The sequence below is a fragment of the Squalius cephalus genome (assembly GCF_949319135.1).
Source record: "Squalius cephalus genome assembly, chromosome: 11".
Taxonomy (NCBI): domain Eukaryota; kingdom Metazoa; phylum Chordata; class Actinopteri; order Cypriniformes; family Leuciscidae; genus Squalius; species Squalius cephalus.
Window position 1 is genome coordinate 15,754,067 of NC_137132.1, and position 22,724 is coordinate 15,776,790.

Genomic DNA, 22,724 nt, shown 5'->3' on the forward strand with positions numbered 1-22,724 from the left:
TTTTTTTTAACAAAACCATCCAACTCTTGTGCATAACAGGCCTTTTCGCTGAAGACTGATGCCTTAGCAACCTGTAGGTCCTCTTTTCATCCGTAATGGCCTGGTGGGTCAAAGATATATGGGGCTTACAATGTGCTCACGTGGGAGGGCCTGATTAGGGGTTGGTGAAGTAGAGAGTTTTTTTTTAAGTGCTCAACCTAAGCACTTGTCCTTGAGTAGTTGTATAGCAGCTTCAAAAAAAGTTCTCATTTCATTCATTTTGTAAACTATACATCAAGTGTTTGAATCAGCCCTCCTTGAACCCTCATTAAAATTAAGGACTGGAGACCATTTCATTGTTAAATTTTATATTGACTGATTTGACTTATTGACTTAATGGCTGCCACTGAAACGTCTATACTGAATTATCTACCAATGACTTAGACTTAACAGTTTTTTTATTTTTTTCAGTTTTAAAATCTGATCATAGCTACATACATTTATTTTCTATTAAGTGGACACTGTATCTTTTTTATAGTTTCCATTGATGTATAAACCGGAATAGAAATATAAATTAAAGGCAGTCAATAAAATAAACTTTTACACTCTTCTCCTAGCAACTCCTTGCAGCTATTTTAAAATCCCCTTGTCTAAGAGCCCCAATTTCATTGGCAACTCAATTTTGACAAAATATGTCATTGCATCTTGCTTTTGAACGCCACTGTGGATGCTCATGTCATGTCACACAAATACGCTCTAATACTTGACTGCTCACGTAACAGATATAACTACAAAACACATGTCTCCAACCATCTCACACTCATCCTAGTGTCTTTACTGAGGAGACAAGCACACACATGCACAAATGCACACACACAAAGGGGCCCTGAAAATAATCACTGTGGAGATTTAAGCTTATAAAGCGAGCAAAGCACACACACACACACGCACAAGATCACACATAGAGCTGTTGTTCAGGCTGGGGTCCTGAGAGTGGGGTTCAGAGCAGCCAGTGTCCCGTCTGGCAGGAAGCACTCTGCATTCTCAGCGACGTGCCTTGAGTGGACAAATCATGCTGATTGTGTGGGAGAGAAACCCAAGATGAAGGCAGAGAGGGAGGCATCATGCAAAAAGACAGCCGTTCCTTCACTGTTTCTTCTCATATGGCTTCTCATCTTTTCCGTGGCAGGTAAGACAACATCATGACTTTTCTACGGTTCATGTTGGGGGAAAACTTTCTAAAGAGGAAGAAGAAAAAAAGTGTACACTGTTGTCAGTTTCACTTTTCAGTGTGTGTTTTGTTTGTGGGTGGCTGGGTGACACATATCGCAAATAGAGCGATCAGTCAAGTTTAATTAGGACACTCAATGAAACTATATTTGAAATGTGTGTGGTTTTTTTTTTAGAAACATTGTCTAAAAGGTATGGATTGTAATAGTAAGGAAATTAAAAGACATTGAATTATTACAATATTACACAAAAACGCATATTGCGAAATTGTATTTTTTTAAATGATCACATCACAGACCTGTTTTTTGCATTTTGGCAAAAAAAAACAAAAAAATAAATCATGCTATCTTTCATCTCCATCCATGCATTCAGATTCATTTTTAATGACGCATTTGTGCAAAAAGTTCAAACAGCGAGTTCAGAACAGTCACAATGGCATGAGTGAGTCGGCTTTAGCTTGATGAAATCACATTTTCTTAAAATCAGGTAAAGATGTGCCAGGAAAGGGAACGAATGCAAGAACATGTCCTAACTAAAGCCTAGTCTTCCTCAGAGAGCTTTGATTAGCAGAATCACTGGGCCTCACTGTCTACATCCCCCCATCCACAAAAGAGCATGTCTCTTGCACAGCTGCCCCTGATTGGAGGAGAGCGAGCCCACAATCCAGACCTTTGTTAGCTCATCCTGGCAAGACCTCAGCACTGAGAATTGTTACCACAGCGATTGAGCCATGCCATGCTGACTCGCGCTGCCCTGGCAAAGCGGGCAAGGACATGTTGGCTCACACAGAAGCAATAAGCACAAGATGTTTACCAGCAGGTATCTCACTGGAGAGTTCAGGCAATGTGTTTTTGCACTTCGTGCTGCAGACTGAAACTGAAAATAAGATGTTTTATACATATTTATTAAATATATTTTAAATATTTCCATAAAATATTTGTATTATATATTTATAGGATAAACTTTGAATCAAATATATCATATATATTTATATAAATAATAAAATATAATTAATTATATGATATATTTGATTCAATGTTTATCCTATAAATATATAATATAAATATTTTATGGAAATATAAAAAAAAAAAAAAAAAAAAAAAAAAATATATATATATATATATATATATACATACACACACATTGAATACTTCTATAATATATATGAAATACTTCTATTAAATATTATTTAAAATATATTTATATTTAAACCCTTGAGGTATCATTTCAAATGTATTAAAATATCATTTTAGACACAACTTAACTTCCACAACTCATATCTACACAATTCAAGATAATAGACTTAAAATAATATTTAGAATTTAGTCAGAAAGACTCATTTTATTATTAATAATGCTATTAATAAAGTAAGCATACTTAAATCAAATATAGGCCTGTATGTATTAATTTGTCAGAAATGTTCATCCAAAGCTACTTAACAGTGCATTCAGGGTAAACTTTGGCCAAGTTGTCACATGCTTTACTCTAGTGAATATTTTTTCAGAGTGGGTTTACAGTACTACTGTACAGTTCATTTAACACACACTGGCCTTTTGCGACACCAATAGCTTTGGTTCCACTCTAATGTGTCTGTTTGTGGATGTATTTACAGGTGGGGTGAACATCAGCAGCCCGTCTCCTATAGTGCGAGGAACACTCGGAGGCTCAGCCCTTCTCTCTGTGACCTACACCAGCACCAGCTCTGACCAGCCCGTTATTAAGTGGCAGCTGAAGAAAGACAAACCCGTCACTGTGGTCCAGTCCATTGGCACGGAAATCATTGGGAACCTTAGGCCCGAGTACCGTGGTCGAATCCTCCTGTACGAGAACGGCTCCCTGCTCCTGCATAACCTGCAGCTGTCTGATGAGGGTGTGTATGAGGTGGAGATCTCCATCACTGATGATACCTTCACTGGGGAGCGATGCGTCAACCTAACCGTGGATGGTAAGACAGGCATGGACATTTCATCTACAGTGTGTGAAGAGCAACTTTCCTTATTCATGTTGTCCTGTTCTATCACAGTTCCAGTGTCCAGGCCTTTTGTTCACATGGTGGCCTCATCCGTCCTGGAGCTGACTGAGTTCTTCATACTCAACTGCACTCACGATAGTGGCACCAAACCCACTTATAGCTGGCTGAAGGGCGGGAAATCTTTGACCAATGACTCGCGTCTGCTCCTGTCACATGACCAGAAGGTCCTGACCATCTCCCGTGTTGTGATGTCGGATGATGACATCTACAGCTGCAGGGTGGAAAACCCCATTAGCAGTATGAAGAGCCTGACGGTCAAACTCACTGTTTACAGTAGGTGTTGAGACTCCAATGTCACATTCATGCATGAACCATGACCTGAAATGTCAAGTTACATTTTGCTATGTTACATAAAGGATGAAAACTTGTAAAGGATTATAGGAAAAAGTCTGCATGAAATGTGTAGTGTAATCCACAAAAGAGAGAGATGAAGAATAAACAAAATATCAAGAATTTAATGAGGACAGAAAAAACAACAACTACACATTAAACACTGATGACGATGAACACAAAACTGGGAAAATTAAGGGCTTAAATACACAGTGAATGATAATTAACAAAACAAGGAACAGGTGTGAAACTACTTGGCAATAGTTACAAACAAGGATGGGAACTCTGCCAATCGGAACAGTGAAAATAAAACCAAAACAGAACATCACCTTTTCAACATGATTTCTTTTTCTTTCTTTTTTTTTACATTAATTATAAGCATTAGGTACAGTATGTGAACAATCTTTAAAGAAGTGCAGCCAAGAAGTGTACACATATTAGCCGGGCGTGCCTGCTTAGTAAGGAAAAAAATCATAATATATAAATATATTTTAAAAAGACATAAACAAATAAATAGAGGCGTTTCATCCTGTTCCAAATATGTTCTATGGACCGCAAAGGAAAAACTTTGGAGAATCTTTTTGTAGCTCTTTTCCATACATCACAGAGACCACAAGTGAAACTCCACATGGAACAAAAATAAATAAATAATTCTATAAATAAAATGCTCCATATGTTTTGTGCACTATTCCAAGTCTTGCGTAGCAGTGTTGATATTGTTAACTAAAACTAAAAGTATAGTTTTCAGTCATTGAAATAAAGCTGAAATAAAAGTATAAATAGAAAATGTATAGATAGAAATGTTTCCTTAACAATGAACTGAAATGAATAAGTTTACATTTAAGTACTAAAATTGCAAAAACTAAAACTGAAATAAATTGAATAAATCTTTATTGAAATATTACAATGAAAGGCAAAATCACAATAACTAAATAATTATAGTTTTATAAGTTTTAGTCATTTTGTTAAATTAAATGAAAACTGAATATACATAAATAAAATCTGTTTCAAAATATAAATAAATACTACAGTAGTATATAAATCATACAAAAATAACACAAATTACCACATGAATAGTGTTTTTGAAGACTGACAGTCATAGTCACCTCACCATGAAAAAGAGCAGCAATTTTTTCAAAAATTAATAAAAAAAAAAAAACAGACAAAAAGCAGCACACGGCTCTGAAACAACATGAGTGTATATGTAAACCATTCATTTTGGATGAACTGTCTGTTAATTCTGGCTGGTTGTGAGTGTTTTATGAAAAGGGCTGATGAAGGAGAGTGTTTATGAACAAGAGTTTTGCTCCACTGGAGCTCAGCTGATCCTTTCCTCCATCTACATCTCCGCTTGCACACATTTCTGTCTGAACACTGAGCTCAGCGGGGTCCTGCATTCCCTCTGCACAGTCTACCCTTTAAAAAAAGTCCCCAAGTTGCCCCATTCATTCTTGCACTTGGTATTCCTGGCAACCTGTGCAATCAATCTTCCATTTGAGGTCTCCTTAATTTGGACCTTGTCTACACTGTTTTTTTTTTTTTGCTTTTTTTTTTTTGCTTTTTAGAGAGAGAGGGGAAAGATGTACTATGTCAACCTGTTTTCTCCTTTTAAATTTTGCAGGACGGAGTTCTCTATATATCATCCTCTCCATGGGAGGCATTTTCTTACTCATCACCTTGGTGACTGTTTGTGCCTGTTGGAAACCCTCCAAAAAGTACCAGCTCTACTATTCCTATATCCATTCTCTTTGATAAATCTAAAGCAAGCCACAATAAATCTCAGCAGCTCGTACTGTTCTTGTAAGAAAAGTCTTTGTGCTTCAAATGTTAGGAGGCCAAAGTTCCACAGATCAGATGAAAACAAAGACCAAAGCAACTGATTAAATTGGAAAGAACTCGTCTTATACACATTTAGGTTTCTGTTAGTGCACTAAGTTAATATGATATTGCATTTGATATTTCTATCACAGTCAGATATGTTGCTAACAAAAATACATTGTTATTCTTTCTACAGAAAAAGGCAACAGCTTGCCAGACAGAGCAGACAAAATTTAGCAGAGCAGTGTAACGACAATCATGATGGTAATTTCGGTAATTGTTGCAGAATAACTCAAGATAAATCTCCTATTTTAATATTTTAAAGGTGCACTCAGTAATTTTTCCCTCATTAAAAAAAAAATTACTTATAATAGTAAAAATGTTTAAAATTATCTAAGTTATTTTATTTAGAGTATTTATTTATTATTTATTTATAGTATAATATTTTGAATTGGCTTTTTATTTGTATATTTTCAGTTTTCGTTTTAATTTTACTTTAAGTTTTAGTAATTTTGTTTCGAACTATTGTTATTTGTATTCGTTATAAAAAAAAAAAAAATATATATATATATAGATATAGATAGATAGATAGATAGATAGATAGATAGATAGATAGATAGATAGATAGCTTTAATGTATTTTTAAATTTAATTTTGGTTTTAGTAATTTTAGTACTTTTTTTAAAATTTACATTAATTGCCAAGGCAAGATCTCTTGCCAAGGCAAAGTTTCTGATTTTTTTTTTTTTTTTTAGTTTAAGTTTTTCATTTAATATTCATATTTTATTATATTTCAGATTTATTTTAATTACCAAAAACGATTTTATTCGTTTTAGTTTTAGTTAACATTAGCAACACTGATCACATATAGAGTAATATCAGTTGCCAAATAAAATATAAAGTTTTATTTTGGAGTGGGTCGCCTCATGGAGGCAGCCATTTTGAGATCACATAACAGCAGAATAAAACTACTCTGTTTATCTCTGTAACCTCCGTAATTGAACATAAATTAATCGTGACTGACTGTAAATATTTAAATCCTACAATGGCATTATTTATTAGTTACATCAAATATTTGCTTTATGCTGCATCCACACTAGGTGTCAGTCCACTTTCATATCAAACAGCAACATTAAAATTTACTGAGTGCACTTTTACACTTATTTTTTCAAATCAGTGTATAATACAAAGGAATTATTTGCTTTTTTAAAATGATTAAAAAATGTCATTTTTATTAAATGAGTGCTCTCTTTACTGTAGTTGATATCGTGCCTGCTAGAAATTACCATAACCGTCGGAACCCAGGTGGACTATATGTCCTCAAAGAAACGGTAAGACATTATTATTATTATTATTAATAATAATAATTTTATTATTGCTGTTGTTGTTGTTTTAATTGTTTCATTATTTTTACTTTATTATTATTATTATTATCATTATTATTTCCAGGATTTCCCTGAGGGAACAGATGAGTCTTCCTGTAATTATATCAATCCTACTGATCCCCTCAGCCCACCTTGTTATCCCAACATGGCTCCACCTTCTACACACTCTCCAGATGCTTATATGCATTCAGGAAGAAGATACCCCCGTACGCCTGTCCCCTCGCCTCCATCAACCCCTCATCCGACTCTCACTCCACCCATCTCCTGTCCCCAACACCTGGGCAGCCTAACACGCAAGCCCCGCCCTCCAAGACTAAGCCCCTCCCCTCCACACGCAGAAGAGCTTCCAGCTGAACCAGAAAACAATATGCACTACCACAGCCTTCCCCAATGAGCAGGACGGATGGATAGTTTTAAATGTAAAATATCAAGGATAATATCAGAATATGAGATTATGTATGTGGGTATGGGAATTTTAATTAGTCATTTTTATTAGTTATCCTATGTACATTTAGTATTTCATGCTTTCCAAAAGCTTAAATGAATGAATTGTGTACAAGGCCAAAACTTAAATCAGTAGTTATAAAGTAAAAACTGATTACATGGATGTACTGGATTATATATATATATATACTAATAGAACAATTTGCTTTCATTATTCATTTTCAGGAGTTTTTTTTTATTTTTGGGGGTTTTTTTGGGCTGTGGTTTCAATAAATAGCTTAAACTAAACTAAACCAAAAAAAAAAAAAAAACTATAAATAGAAGAATATAGCATTTAATTTCAGCTATAATTGTGCATTATTGTGATCTGTTAGGGGTTACTGTAAATATGATTTCTTTATGCCAGTATTAAAATGATTTTATTCTTTTTGCCTCCTTTTTTTTTTTTTTTTTTTTTTGGACTGAAAACAAAAGTAAATCTCAAATAATATCACATTCTTTCTGAATGTCTAAAAGGACATAAGGACATAAAGGCCTGGTTTCTTCTTGAGACAAAACAATGGCACTGGCCTATTTTAAGATATGTCAGTGCAAGTTGCTTTCAGTTAAAACAGCTCAAACATGCATTTTAGTCTGGGATTAGGCTTCAGCCTTGTCTGTGAAACCAGGGTGAAAGACACCAGCCTTTATGTAAACACTTGTCAAATTACACGTTTCAACCACCAGAGGCTCCCACATCACTATCAATTAAACATCTGCGTCAGCCTAGACCACAAATAGCCAGAAAGTGTTGTTTAACTAGGCTACTCTTCAACCTTTCTTTCCTTGCTTTTTTTTCTGTAGAACAATAGAAATAGTTTTTAATTGAGCCACTTATCTTGATTTACCCGAGTAGGCGACACAAATTTTGACATTTTCTCCGTAATGACAAAAAGTTTTACTGAGGTTTTGTTAGCTAAATACAATTTAAAAGATAATTTAAATAAAGACATTGAATTAGTCAGCTACATTATATCTTAATGTTTAATCCACATGTTTAGAAACGCTGGTGACGACATGAGATAAACAGCGCGCCACACGAATGACACGACACGAGAGTTCGAGTGAAGGTATCGTCTGAAATCACATACTCTCTTGAGTAATTACTCAAATACTTGTACTGTTTGTACCCTGCCACATAGTATATGTCATTTCAGCTAAAATGAACATTTGTTTTGCTTAACCTATTTATTTCTAAAAAGTGTAAACCAGTGTGTTGTTTACCTTTAACGTTACTAAGTTACCTCTGTTACCCTTTACAGCCCAGTTTTCTAAATTCTCTGTAATATAATATGTGTAATTAAGTGCCATATATTCTTTCTTTTTAGACTTTAATTGTACATAAAAAGGTTATGTGCAAATACAGTGCAAATATTTTGAGTGTCCCTTATTTTTCTATAAAGAACCAAGATCTTACCTTCCTTTGGTGGAAGTTAAAAACCCTACCAGCAGCATTTGATGGACAGGTGAGCTAAGATATAAAGTAGGCCTATTTAGATGTAACAATTGGATTGTATTTGTAAGGTTTTTTTTTGTACTTTTAAAATGTTTTATTACTATTATTATTATTATTACAAGCTTTTTTATGGGGGAAGGGGTGATCATAAAAATGAAATTGATGGTTATAAACACAAAATATCATATATTTATTGTGGATACCTGAAGTTACATATTTATATGGGATTAATGGTTTTGGTGACATTTTATGAAGTGATGAGTGTGTTATATCTTTTAGTCTGCTGTCTCCACTCTCCAATGGAACATGTGCATTTGATCAAATTTACACTAGGACATTTTATATTCGCTCTGGCTTCGATTTAAATATAGGATGTTGACAAATTTGAGAAACCATGAATACAATACAGCCAAATATAATAGTCAGCAACATATGAGTTAATAATGCATTGTTCATTTGTTGAGCACATCTAACATGCAGTTAGACAACTAGTCACACTGTCAAACTTTAGCTGTGATCAGTCAACAAATCAATTGTCAGGCTTTGTAATGCTTAAGACATCATTTTCACAATAACAAAACAGACAATAGAATAGCTCCATAAATAGCACATTCACATTGTTTTCAAATGCATAAGGATGAGTATGAATGTGCAGCAGTTATCTTTTATGAGATACAATAGCTGGTTAAGGATGATGTTATAATCTATTAACTCTACCAAAGCTCTTAACTGATTTATTTAAATTATTGCCATTAGATTTGCTTTATCTTACACTCAAGGGTTAGCAGTTCTAGCACTCTTCTTTTGCCTATGTACGCTAGCACTTGACTTGGTGAAAAGTGTTGTGTGTAAGTGGTGATTATGCAGAATGGTGCAATCAAAAGGCTCATGGGAACATTTTGGAGTAGATACTCTAATCAGACCAGAAAAAGAAAAAAATCTAAATGTCTGATTTTAAATGCAGTAGGATTAAAAAATGATTTCCACTTACTCTTTAACCTTTTCTATACTACTTAGTAAAGAATATTGTGCTTAATACCAACAGGACTGACTTCAACATCATTAGGCAGCCGGCCTTTGAAGGAAAAATGCTTCACTTGGCTCAATTATTAGTCGTTCGTCATGTTTTGTGTGGATTTTGAGTCAGTACAGTGTGGTTTTGTTTTTCTCAGATAATACGAATCCTTTAAGAAGACTTTCCAGCAGTTCCAAAAACAGAGAGCGGGTGAAACATTAAGGATGCTGAAAAGCAAAAGGAGAAGATGAAAGGACCCTAATGGAGGAGTTTTCCATATTCCAGCCCAGATCTTCCCCGGACACACATCCATAAACTGAACAACCGTAAAGCCTTTTATTATTAGGATAATGCCTTCCCCTTAGATCCTTTATTATTGAAATATGACTGGACTCCTCTCCTTTGTCCCATGATTAGCTGAGAGCCCATGCATTTCTGATTACCTGAGGTGTGATTTTCTTTCTCACCTAGTTGCGTAAGCTTTTAAATGTATGCCTTTTTGCGCAGGTCCCTTTTAACCTGCCTTTTGTAAAAGTTAGACATGAACTAACCCTAACCATAGGCCAAATGGTTTGGAAAGCAATTTTGATTTCTTATCAATCATATTAGCCCTATCCAGTCTCCTGTTCTGATCAAAATCGTGCCCCTGTGTCAGCAGTAAAACAGCCCCTCTGGGCGGCCCATGCTGCTAATCTGTTTCCGCTGTGGAGTGTAGTCAACGGCACATGAGACTCAGAGAATTAAGACGTTGGAAGCTTTTCTGGCCCCTCGGGGATGAGATCAAAGAGCAAGGAGGCTGAGAACAGGTTTGCGCTTGTCTCTACTGTTCACACTTCCATCCCTAGTTTGTTAGGGCTGTTAATGATCCAGCCACACATGCCAACAACGTCACTTCTTCATTGCAAACCTGACCGAGCCAGAAATTTTCATCGTGTTATGCGTGTTAAAAATGTCTGTCTTTAAGTGTTTCAAGTGATTACATACAAGCCCTTTGTCCTTTCCTCAGCTGACCAGAACATATGTTGCTCTGAGTGGACACAGGAGGCTGTAAGGCATATTACGATGACAGAAATGTCATTGTATTCACCACCAGTTACGCCTGCACATTCTCGATTTCATAGTAATTGCTACAGCTTGACCTCAAAGATCTTAGTTTTCTATAAGCGTTTCCAATTTTTTTCCGCTAAAGACTCATGAATCTCATCATGTTCAAGCGTTAAAGCTGGATTTTACACAATGGGCCATCATCAGACGTAAATATAGACTCTGGGGTGGGCTGCTAAATGAAGCGAGATGGACAATGAATGGACTAAATTAAATGATTACAACAGACATCAAGGGGGTTGGGCACTTTTTCGCCGTAGTAACTGTTCCCCCTGACAACAGTGAGAGTGACAATTATATTCAGGTCCTTCAATGCCCACAGGTTTCTCTTGCTCACTTGCTGTATTTGGCTCCATTGAGCACCTGGGACGTCTGGGAACGCTGCCTGTACGCGGGGAGAAGCGGGAGCTGTTGACGGCGCACAGGCAAGACTGCTATTTTCTGACTCAAACATTCTATCTGCAATGCTATACGAATAGAACATTTCATTACGTACAGATGTTGCATGGTCAGAAATAAACGTGGCCTGCCGTACTTCAAGAAAGTTTCCAAGAAAGTCTCAGGTGACACTATGTCTGTTCGCCATGATATTTGAGGTGTAGAGTAAATTTAAAATTGTATTTATGATGTGCACTATAAAGTGTGTTCTGTGAACTTGTCAGGAATTTATTGAATTTTTAATTTTAGTCAAAGAAACCGATGAGCATTTATGAGAATATTAAATGGCTTTTAATTGGATAATTCACCCAAAAATTTAAATCCTGTCTTCATTTACTCATCCTCATGTAGCTCCAAACCAATTTTCTTTCTTCTGTTTCAGCATTTTTGGTCTATATTTTGAAAGTCAATGTTGGTCCTAACAACATTGGACCCCACTGACTCGTATGAATAAAACAAAAAATGTTTTTTAATTGTTTGATCCTTGGTTAAGCAAAGTGTCACACTGCTTTTTGACCCTGTAGCTCCTCACTAGAGGAGGGTTAACTGATGCTTCGATCACTGTTTAGTTGTTTGGTTGGAAGTACCAGACTAAAGGGTTTAAGACTTAAAAGACTCTACTGTAGAAGTGAAAGTCATTCTTTATATGTTTATTTGCAGAGGACATTTCGCTGTGGAACTTTTGAGAGCTGGTCTTGGTGGTTCTGCTCCTGGTAAGAGTACCCAGACCGGTGGATCTCACAGTTCATTCGGTCAGCATGGGGTCTGGCTCCTCCTACTACACTTCCAAAACCATCTATTTGGATGTAGATGGCAAAGTGCAGAAGGTGAGTGTCTTCAGTGTTTTAAGGAACTCATGTTTATTTGAATTTAAGCTCAAGGATGCAAGTTAGTGGTTGTCATGAGATTATGGATTACTACTGGTGGCCGACCAACATGGGGTTTTCACTGACAATAGTAATACCAATATAGTGTTGACTATTCAGTGTTATTGAAATTTAATTCAATGAAATGTACACACAATTACTAAAATTAAATGAACACTTATTTTATAAAATATTTACTAAATATTTAGTGAAAAAATACAGAAAAGAAAAATTGCTCGAAAAGTGGACCTGGCTGGTGTATCAGTCTATCTCTAATATCTTAGTCCTGAAATGCTGACTCTAAGCCTTTAAACAAGATGTTTAGCAGTTTATCGTGGTACTAGTTCATCTGTCAAGAGGAGTGCTGGGAGATCAGTGTGCACAGGTTAAAAATAAAGCTGAAGAGCTGTTCCGCAGGTGTGACTGACATTGCATGCTGTTGTGACACTTAGTTTTCTCCTGTTGTTTCCAAGAGAGTGGCTGAAGTGCTGTTAATGGTTGTGTTTAAGTCCAATTTACAGAGTATTGTTCCTCACAGATGCTCAATCATACTCTGAAGTACTCACAATATTATCCATGATTGATGACTTTTTTTTTTTACATATTCTAGAAACTCATTAAGATTATTTTTGTCACAAAATGCAGGAGGTTTGTACAGTATGAAAAGGGAATATGGCAGAACATACATGTTTCAGATTCAGCACTTCATTTTGAAGCTCATACTCTAAGAGCTCAGAGAGACCAAGTGGACATTGAGAACATTTAGAATGGCATGGTTTACTGTAGTACAGGATTTATTGGGGATCTGAGCCTGCCTCTTTCACAATGTGTTATTCTCTTAGTCAAATTTCTGTTCAATAATAGATTAATTTAAACGAACCTATCAGTACCAAAACAATTTTTCAGTTATTTTTAGATGAATGTTTACACTACAGTTCAAACCTTTAGGGTCTGTAAAATATTTTAAAAATGTTTTTGAAATGAGTCTCTTATGCTCACGGAGGCTGCATTTATTTGTTCAAAAAGCGATTACTCAAGTCTTCAGTGTCACATGATCCTTCAGAAATCATAATAATATATAATATATATTATTATTTACAGAAATCATAATAATATAATAATACATTTCTTATTATTTACAATGTTGAAAAAAGTTGTGCTGCTTAATGCTTTCATAGAAACCGAGATACATTTTTTTCAGGATTCTTTTATTAAATATAACACTACTTATTTCAAATGAAATTTTTTTTGTAACATTATAAATGTCTTTACTGCCACTTTTGATCAATTTAATGTGTCCTTTCTGAATAAAAATATTAATTTCTTTAAATAAAAGTCTTAATGACCCCAAACTGTTGAACGGCAGTGGGTCAATTCTAACATATATTTAAAATCTCTCATAATTTGTTTAACCCCAGAGGAACATTTCATTGCTCAGAGGTGGCTATACTATAGTTCTGGAGATTTGGAGTTCTGAATGAAGTTTTGTTTTAGTATTGTCAACAACAACAAAAAAACAGATGAGATGGCATTATGATTATGTGGATAGCAAAGTTGAAGCATATGATGTTTGATTATATATTATAGGCTCTGACTTTTTATTGCAAACTGGTGTCTTTGCTGAGTAAAGTGTTAAGAGTAAAACTCTCGAGGAGATGCATGTCAGATTACTAGGATGTTTTTGGCAATGAAAGAACCAGAGAAAGTGGAGACTTACGCCGAAGTCTCAATTTATCTCATGCTGCCTATTAAGATTAAGATTTTTTTCTTTCCAATGGGATGACACCACACTTTTATTTTAAAGTTCTTTGCTTTAAAATCCCACAACATTTTCAATGACATTTCACAATTTTTATTTCAGGATACATATTAGAGTTGGGTTGCAGTGTTTCTCATTGTAGTACAGGTATGACGACAAATACAGACATAATATTGCTAACACACCCTTATTTGTCCCTCATAGGTGCTTTTCAGTCGTCACTGCAGTCCATGTGATATCAAAGAACTGCTGTGTTCCTCCTCCAACATCCCTAGGTCTGTATATCACTGATATCACCACTAATCAACATCGCAATCCATTTTGTAAACCTGCAGTGGTTGAGAATGAAGTTATCTTTAGTGGACAACATGTTCAGCGGTTAACATCATAAATCCATCTAATTTCACTTTTTATTTCTTCTATCTGTAGGAACACTGCTATAATGATGGTGAACCCTGAAGGTGCTTTCGTGTCTATCGATCCCACAATGCCCACCAACACCCCCAAGTAAAATGCAGCCTGGCCCTTGTTGTTTGTATAAGCAGTTATGATAATTTTCAGTTTGATCTGTCAGTTAATGAGCCCATTTTGTCCTTTTAGCTCCCTGTACAAAGTCATTCCTTTGTCTACCGGCCAGCTGGGAGGTAACGTGCATCATTTTTCACTGTTTGTCACAGTGTTTGACTCTTACTCGTATCCTAGATCTACATTCACTCATTACATTGTTTCGAGCCAAGATTTGTTCTGCCCTGATTTATAGCCTGTGTATTTAACTCCACAGAAAAGGAAGATATGTTTCAGAATGTGATCTCCCAGATAGCAGAGCAGTTCAGCAGGTAACGGACATGTTTGTTTTCCCATGGACTGGAGATGAATCTCTATTACCGTAATGTTTCTGTACTAAAACCAGCCAAAAAATGTTGTTCTTCTCTCTACAGAGCATTCAGGATTAACGAACTGAAAACGGAAGTGACCAACAGACTGGCCATGCTGGAGAAAAGAGTAGAACGTATGTAATGACAATGTTACGGTTTGCTGTTTGTCTTATTTTTTTTATCTGGTTTTATTGTTGCTCAGATTTAGAGTTAAGTCTGGAATACACTACATGACTTTTAACATCTAAACAGATTTTAAAACACTAAGGGCCAGATTTACTAAGAGCTTGCGCCAGCGCAAACCCTCTTTTGGTGTTAAACTAGAACTTAAAAAACTTTAAAAAAAAGAATTAGCACTGAAAACGCATGGACATGGTTATTTTTGCGGCTGACCTTATTGCATATGGATTTGTAGGAGTTTCCCTTTTAGATGCAAAATGTATGGGAGGAGAGTATTTAAATGAATCATGCAAGGTAATTTACTAAGGTTTGCACTAGTCAATTTACTGGCATTTGCACCATTATTTACCGCCCCCCAAAAAAACATGTCTTAAACCAGACGCTAAGTTGCGCTGCTCTTGTTAGATTGCATTGGTCATTATGGAAATGATCCGGCTGTATCCGTGTTCTTTAATTTGCGTGTCGCCAGTAGATCATGCACAGAACTTTCCACTCCCATCAGTGCTGTTTTGGAACTGCGTTCTCATGCTAATTTGCTCATGCTAATTTCAGGGAGAGCAGCAATAACCCCCCTTAGGGTAAACAGAACAGAACCAACATGAATGTATTGCAGATATCATGAATTAATTTTAATGTACAACATAATTAGAGAATTTTAGTCTGATTCAGGGGGAATCAGAATGCCAAATCCTGACTGACGAGAGGAGGAGCTGGGGATGGAGGAGGGAATTCGCTCCTGAGAAACGCCATAGCTGTTGATAATCCTGAAGGAGCTTATATATGTATACAGTGATAGATGCTGCATTCCTATAGGTAGACGTGGATCAGCTGAGAGTCACGTGACCTGCGTGAACTGACGCTACGCTTAATATAGATGCCTCATTAGCGGCTGTTTCTTTGGGCAGCTATATGTAAGCTGTCCGCCATATTCGAACAGTCAAAGCCATTCCGTGAATATTTGAGGGCAAGTTGGCTGAGCGTCTGCTACCATAGTTAGATGCATGTATGAATATCTATATCTGCAATAGAGTTCAGCAGATGATTTTGCTAAAGTAACACAATACAAGACGAAGGTGAATTTAAATCTCTACGGTTTCACAACCACAAGCTGTACAATGTTGTGGCATCATTGATTCTTACTGTGAGTGATGACATGCTGGCTGTTCCAAGAAATGGTCGAATGTGGCGTACGTATACATATCTACAGTATGATAAAAAACACCCAGAACACCCTAGCAACTGCATAGCAATGCAAAAAAAAAAAAAACAGCTTCGCTACAAACACTCAGAATACCATAGCAACACAATTAAAAAACACTATTTTGATTAATCTGATTTTCTATACAGTGGAGGGTTTGAAGGTCGTGGAGATTGAAAGGTGCAAAAACGACCTGAAGAAACTGAGAGATGAGATGACATCCAGAGCAGGAGGAAGGTAAATGAAAGAAAACTTTTTCCAAAGAAAATCAAAGCAAGCGTGACAATCTATCTGCTTATCCATCTAGAGCCGCCATCATGCGGCTGTTTTCAAAACTAGAAACATAAATGTATCTAAATGACTAATCCACCACTCTCCTTTTAGAGTGAATTGTCCATGCAAATACAATTTCTTAGACGATGGAATGAAATTAACTCCTAGACGTGACGTCCCCAGCTACCCAAAGGTGCTTTAAAGTTTTATGACGTGCTTTGATTGAATATTGGGCCCTGTGGGAGAACATTTTGTCTCTCTTTATGTGAATTAATCTCTATTAGTCTTGATTTCCTCAGTACACACTTTCTCAGGAGACCATTGAAGCGCTGAAGAAACCAACCTTTGATGTTTGGCACTGGGAGCACAATGAAGTAAGTCTAACTTGGTGAGATATACAGTGCATTTAGAGATGAAATGAAGCATACATGCACTTTTTTCATGGTTTACCGTTTATTCATCAGATGTTGAGCTGCCTGGAGTACATGTACCATGACTTAGGCCTTGTGAAGGAGTTTAATATGAACCCGATTACTCTCAAACGCTGGCTGGTAAGAAAATTAGTATAATTATAGAAATTCAAATTATTTCCACTGAATTTTCTGAAGCAGTTTAACAGCTCTGATGTTCCCCAATCTTTTTATATGTTCTCAGCTGGGCATTCAGGAAAATTACCGTAGCAACCCGTTCCATAATTTCCGCCATTGTTTCTGCGTGAGTCAGATGATGTATGGCATGATCCACCTCTGCAACCTCCAGGTGAGAACATTACGCAAGTAGCAATTAGTACAGCAATTACTGTGGAAGAGTAAAAGTGGAAACCTGTGTGTGTGTGGCCCACAGGAAAAGCTGACACTGACAGATCTGGGCATCTTAATGACTGCTGCCGTGTGTCACGACTTAGACCACCCTGGATACAACAACACGTAAGATCTTTGCTTCTGTATAATTAAGCTCTCGAGTCAGTTCTCATAAAAAACACACAGGTGTACCCAGGTATTTGCCTGCACGTTCGTGATGACAATTTTACAGTCCTATATCTGTGCTGTTTATCTTATAGTAACCATTTCACATGACATATGAAGAGATAATCTAGCGCATTAATTTATTATGCAGGTATCAAATCAATGCTCGCACTGAGTTGGCAGTGCGCTACAATGACATCTCGCCTCTAGAGAATCACCATTGCGCTGTGGCCTTCCAGATACTCTCATTGCCGGAGTGTAACATATTTGCCAACGTGGACCCAGAGGCCTTTAAACAGATCCGACAGGTATAGCATTAAAATATCAGCTCACATTTAAGGAATCTAAGGGTAAGTTCACACAGAACACATCTTTGCATTTACAAATGTGAGACAGGGCAGTGAAATGAAGAGAGAAAAAAAGATTTAAAAAGAGGAACCTCTTTTAACTTGAGCTTTGTGTTTTTAGAACACCGGAAGATTAGTGCTGTCACAACATCAGATTTTTACTACATGATTTTCGTAGTAAAAACAATTTGCAATAATGACATTATCGCAAAATTGAAAGAACATTTTGAAAAAAGGAAATAAATAATATTATCGGTCAAATTCATCTTTAACTTTGTCTGTTTTGTTTTTTCTCTTTTTTGGCCAATGATTCGCACTCAAAATAGTGTAGGGAGGTGGAAATAATTGTAACCAAAACTGTACATAAGCGTACAAAAATAACTTCCTGTTGATCTGCACTTCCTGCAGAAGACTGGGGTGTCTAGCATCCCGTCTTTTTTACAGAATCCAAAAAACTCCCATACTGGCGAGCTAACTTTTTCCGGGCGGCTAGAGTGTCTCGCTTTCCTCTCATATCCTCCAACATGATTTTGTGTGTCTATACTGTGTTGTTGTCTTCTTTTTTAAATGTTATGATGGTATCATATTGTTAAGGTGCCACCTACTATGATAGATTGTCAACCAGATAGTTACTGCCGTGGATTATCGTATGTGTAGTATTAACACAATATCAAAATCTATATTTTTAATTATCATTGTTATCGTCAATATCGATATATTGCGACACCTCTACGCTAATTGTGCAAAAGACGTAAGCACAACCATCAAAGACGACTGTATAGCACCTGTTAAAAGCACATAGAAAAAACAATGGAAAAGCATTGGAACACAAAAACACCCCCAAGGTCATTGTTTTGCAGTAAACATTCTTTTATTTTAAAGGAATTTCTATATATGTATATGTGTTTATTTTATGACAATGTATTGGCAGGCTATCATCACACTGATTTTGGCCACGGATATGGCCAGGCATGGCGAGATTCTGGACTCGTTCAAGCTCAAAGTGGACAGTTTTGACTTCACCAATGAGGAGCATGTGACTTGTGTATGTACCGTACACCCTCTCTGCCAAAAACACATCTTAAACCAGTCTATGATGGTTTGCTGGTCTTTAGATGGTCGGTTTAAGAGGGGTTTGGGGCACATTTTTGCAGTTTAGACTTTAGAGACCTGCTTGTCAAAAAGTTACACCAGCATAAAGGCAGTTTGGCAAGACTGGTAGACCCGTTTAAAAAAAGCTAAGACCAGGTCTAGGCTGGTCTTAGCTTTTTCCAAATCCCTGTTTTTCAGCAGGGATTTGGCATGAATTTGACAAGTTAAGTTTGACAAGTAAAGTAAAGATTTGTTGTTTGTCACGTGTTCAGCTGAAGATGGTCCTTATCAAATGTTGTGACATTTCCAATGAAGTCCGGCCTACAGAGGTGGCAGAGCCGTGGGTGGATTGTCTGCTGGAGGAATACTTCATGCAGGTTTGCTGACTCTCCAACTTGTGTTGCAACTGCTCTACAGTGACAGGTGGGTTTGTTTATGCTGTCTTGTCTTTGTTCAAGAGTGATAGAGAGAAATCTGAGGGGCTTCCTGTGGCAGCCTTCATGGACAGAGAAAAAGTCACCAAGCCCACAGCCCAGATTGGCTTCATTAAGTTTGTCCTCATCCCCATGTTTGAAACTGTCATGAAGGTGAGTGAAATAAGTAATCTTTGTTGTTCATTCAAATGTTACTTTTACTTTTTACACCATTTACTCACCCTCATATGTTCCTCTCAGCTGTTCCCTCAGATTGAAGAGATTATGGTACAGCCTCTCAGAGACTCTCGGGACCACTATGAGGAGCTGAAGCAAATTGATGACGCCATGACCGAGGTAAATGCTCCTCAGCTCATAGTCAAAGTTTGTCATTTATTGTATGTAACATTGTATGTAAATGTAATTCAAATATACATACAAATGTATGTAACTATCTGAAATCATAGAGTCTCATCTTGCTAACATAAAGGTGTGTTTTTTGTTCAATGAGGCACAGAAGAAAAAAACAGAAAATATGTCATTAGGAGGGAAGAAGAAATAAGCACTTCTGCGATTGTAATGATACTGTGTAAGTATTTAATATAGTTTTGATTTGACTTGATACATTATACACTGAGTGCGGCGTTTTGTCCTTTCCAAAAGCCATTCATTTTACTATTATGCGCTTGAAGTTTTTTCCTTTACTTGCATCTGGTATTTTCTTAATCTGTACTTTTTATAGTGGCACTTGATGCTATGTTTGATGTGTTTTCTTGTGTAATTTCAGGAGACCTGTGCCCGTCTGCACTGTGTGAACAGAGTTCCGGTGTGAGGATCTGTGAGACACTGGGCTGGTGTTGACGACAGCTGGTTTGAATCCACTGAATCTAAAAGGTCACCTGATCGACTCATGAAATCACGAGTTGCTTCCTTTTACCAACAGACCACTAGGCCAGTCTGATTCTTTCTTTTGGCATCAATCGGCTGATATGGGCATAGATTCATCACTTCAGTTTTGATCTTGTTTGTTTGGTTTTTTGTTCTATTTACAGTGTTCAACAACAAAAACATGCATTTATATTGCATGTACGTAGTATGTAGTCATCTGAACGTTTTGTGGTCCCAAAGCAATTAAGATAACAGATTACAGCATGACGTAACCATAACTAGAGCCTTTTAAAAATGCTTTGATGATTATAAAAGGTCAGCATAATATGATGCTGTTCCTTTATCAACTATTTCTCTCCTGAGTTCCTTTTAGAACATATCAGTTCACATTTTAGGCGGTTTTGTGGTGAGCACAATACCACTGTAAACCATAATATCATATTGTAAGGATACCCGAGAACTCCTTTTGCAGTGTTTTGGTTGAGAGTTTCCAAACTAGATGTGTTTTGCATTGTTTATTTGGTTATTGAGGTTTGAAATCAATGCATTTCCAGTAGAACATCCGGATAAATGATATGGATTAAACAGAAAATGTTATCATAATTTGCTTAATGTCATAACTTTCTTTTTTCTACAGAACACAAAATAAGATGTTTTGAAAAATGCCTCAGAAAATGGGGTCTAGTGGTTTTTTTGGACCCTATTGACTTTTATTGTATGGACAAAAATAGTTGAAACCTTTTTCAAAATGTCTTCTTTTGTGTTCTGCAGAAGAAAAATGTCATACAGATTTGGAACGACATGAGGGGGAGTAAATTGCAGAAGTCATACCTTCTAACCACACTCAGTATTTGGCCCCATGTTCTCACCGTTCTCTGTATCCTATTTACTCTGGTTTGCTTCTAATACTTCCTCAAAATAAGATAATAAAGTCTGTGGGAGTTCTGCCTCCTGGCTGTACTTTTCTCCTTTTATCAACGTGGTAATAAAAACTCTCGCCAGGAGGTCACATGTGTTTGCTATTATGACAAGGTTAGGCCTGTACGCATCATATCATTCATATGTTTCGCTGTCAGTGTTTGGCGTCTTCCTCTATAGATCAGCAAATTTTGATTGATGAAGATCACGGCACATTTCCTTCGCTAAGGGCTGCGGAACTTGTTGAAACAGGACTGGGGTGCAAAAGTTTGTCATTGCAAGCTATCAATTAAAGCGGATTTTAAGAGGTGAATGGAAAGTGGTATGTAAATAGGCTTGGTTTTGAGTCACATGACCCAAAACGTAGGGCTAAAGCACATGCACAAATTACATAGTGCTGTTCGTCTGTCATTGTTCCTGGTGCACAGACTGGAACATGTACGTCTGAACCTGTTCTTAAAGTCACGCTTTTTCCATCCTGGCTGGAGACGCTGGATATGTTTGTGCCTTCGGCTTGTTTTCATGATAAATGGCATCATTTGATTTGAATTTCTTCCTCTTGTTGCCTCTATTAGATAATGAGCCTCAATTTAAGCTTTCAGTTATCCATCTGCTGGCATGTCTTGCTTTGTCTTCACTCGACTGTGACATATTGAGTTCACAGATTATCAAAGCCTGTTTCATTACCCACTTCAGAGAAATGAAAAAAATGATTTGAATCAAAACAACGCTCATTCTGATTCCAATGCATCCAGGCACACCTTTGCTTTTAGCTAGATGCGAGATATATATACTTTGATTGCATTTTTAACTGCTCTTGAGTGGAAGAGGTGTTCTTTATGTCTCTGTCAAGTGTTTCAAAAAGTCCCAACATTACTTTTATCCTTCCCATACTAATTAAGAATGGGGTTTAAAATAATCTCAAGTTGTTTTGTACCCAGAAGGCACAGACTGACCTATTAAGATGTGGTTTTTTGTGTTCTGACACTTTCAGGTTCTGTGTCGCCTGTGCTTTACTGACTGGTCACAGGGTGGCAATATTTCTGTAAAGAGCTCTTTTGTGCTTTCCACTCAGACGACTAAAAGAAGAGCAATTAGTTGACAAAAGAAAAATTCTCAAGAGTGGAAACTGAAAACGATAAAGAAAGTCACACCCAGACATATAAAAGCCTGGTTTTTGGTCATATAACAAACCTACCTGTACTTTGTTGGTATTGTAGAATTTGACACCATTTTCTACATTTACTGTCTTTTTGGACGGATCACTTTGAACTTTTTACTATCTTTGTATATTTTTAAAATTTTAATTTACACCTGAAATGTACACTTCCTTAAAAGTATGAAGCAGTACAGCTGTTTTCAACGTTGATGAAAATAAAAAATGTTTCTTGAGCACCAAATCAGCATATTAGAATGATTTCTGAAGGATCATGTGACACTGAAAACTGGAGTAATGATGCTGAAAATTCAGTTTTGCCATCACAGATATAAATTACATTTTAACTAACAGTTATTTTAAATTGTACTGTTATAACTGTAGCCTTGGTAAGCAAAATAAATGTCTTTTAAAAACATTAAACCATTTCCAAACCTTTGAATGATAGTGTACATTATTTAAACAATTCTTGGAACATGTTTTTAAATGTTGAAGAGAAATATATTTTGGTGACTGGTGCACATC

At 36.5% G+C, this 22,724-nt stretch overlaps 2 protein-coding genes across 3 annotated transcripts; both read left to right on the forward strand.

Annotated features, from left to right (window-relative positions):
* Window positions 1-645: 645 nt before the first annotated feature.
* hepacama (hepatic and glial cell adhesion molecule a) lies at window positions 646-8,386 on the forward strand. Of its 2 annotated transcripts, XM_079887050.1 has the most exons (7): window positions 647-1,168; window positions 2,822-3,154; window positions 3,233-3,514; window positions 5,193-5,286; window positions 5,586-5,653; window positions 6,649-6,719; window positions 6,838-8,386. In XM_079887050.1, exons 1-7 carry the CDS (start codon window positions 1,081-1,083, stop codon window positions 7,165-7,167), a joined length of 1,266 nt encoding a protein of 421 aa, XP_079743176.1. In that variant the 5' UTR covers window positions 647-1,080; the 3' UTR covers window positions 7,168-8,386. The 2 variants fall into 2 exon arrangements, with proteins under 2 accessions (XP_079743175.1, XP_079743176.1); XM_079887049.1 differs by having other exon boundaries at window positions 646-1,168; window positions 2,822-3,514.
* A 3,546-nt stretch (window positions 8,387-11,932) lies between these two features.
* On the forward strand, window positions 11,933-22,440 carry pde9ac (phosphodiesterase 9ac). Its single transcript, XM_079885117.1, has 19 exons — window positions 11,933-12,096; window positions 14,099-14,169; window positions 14,324-14,401; window positions 14,495-14,538; window positions 14,676-14,730; window positions 14,833-14,903; window positions 16,297-16,384; window positions 16,532-16,613; window positions 16,720-16,794; window positions 16,885-16,971; window positions 17,075-17,179; window positions 17,264-17,346; window positions 17,537-17,693; window positions 18,664-18,777; window positions 19,097-19,201; window positions 19,283-19,411; window positions 19,499-19,594; window positions 19,749-19,826; window positions 20,025-22,440. Exons 1-18 carry the CDS (start codon window positions 12,028-12,030, stop codon window positions 19,797-19,799), a joined length of 1,560 nt encoding a protein of 519 aa, XP_079741243.1. The 5' UTR covers window positions 11,933-12,027; the 3' UTR covers window positions 19,800-19,826; window positions 20,025-22,440.
* The last annotated feature ends 284 nt before the right edge of the window (window positions 22,441-22,724 follow it).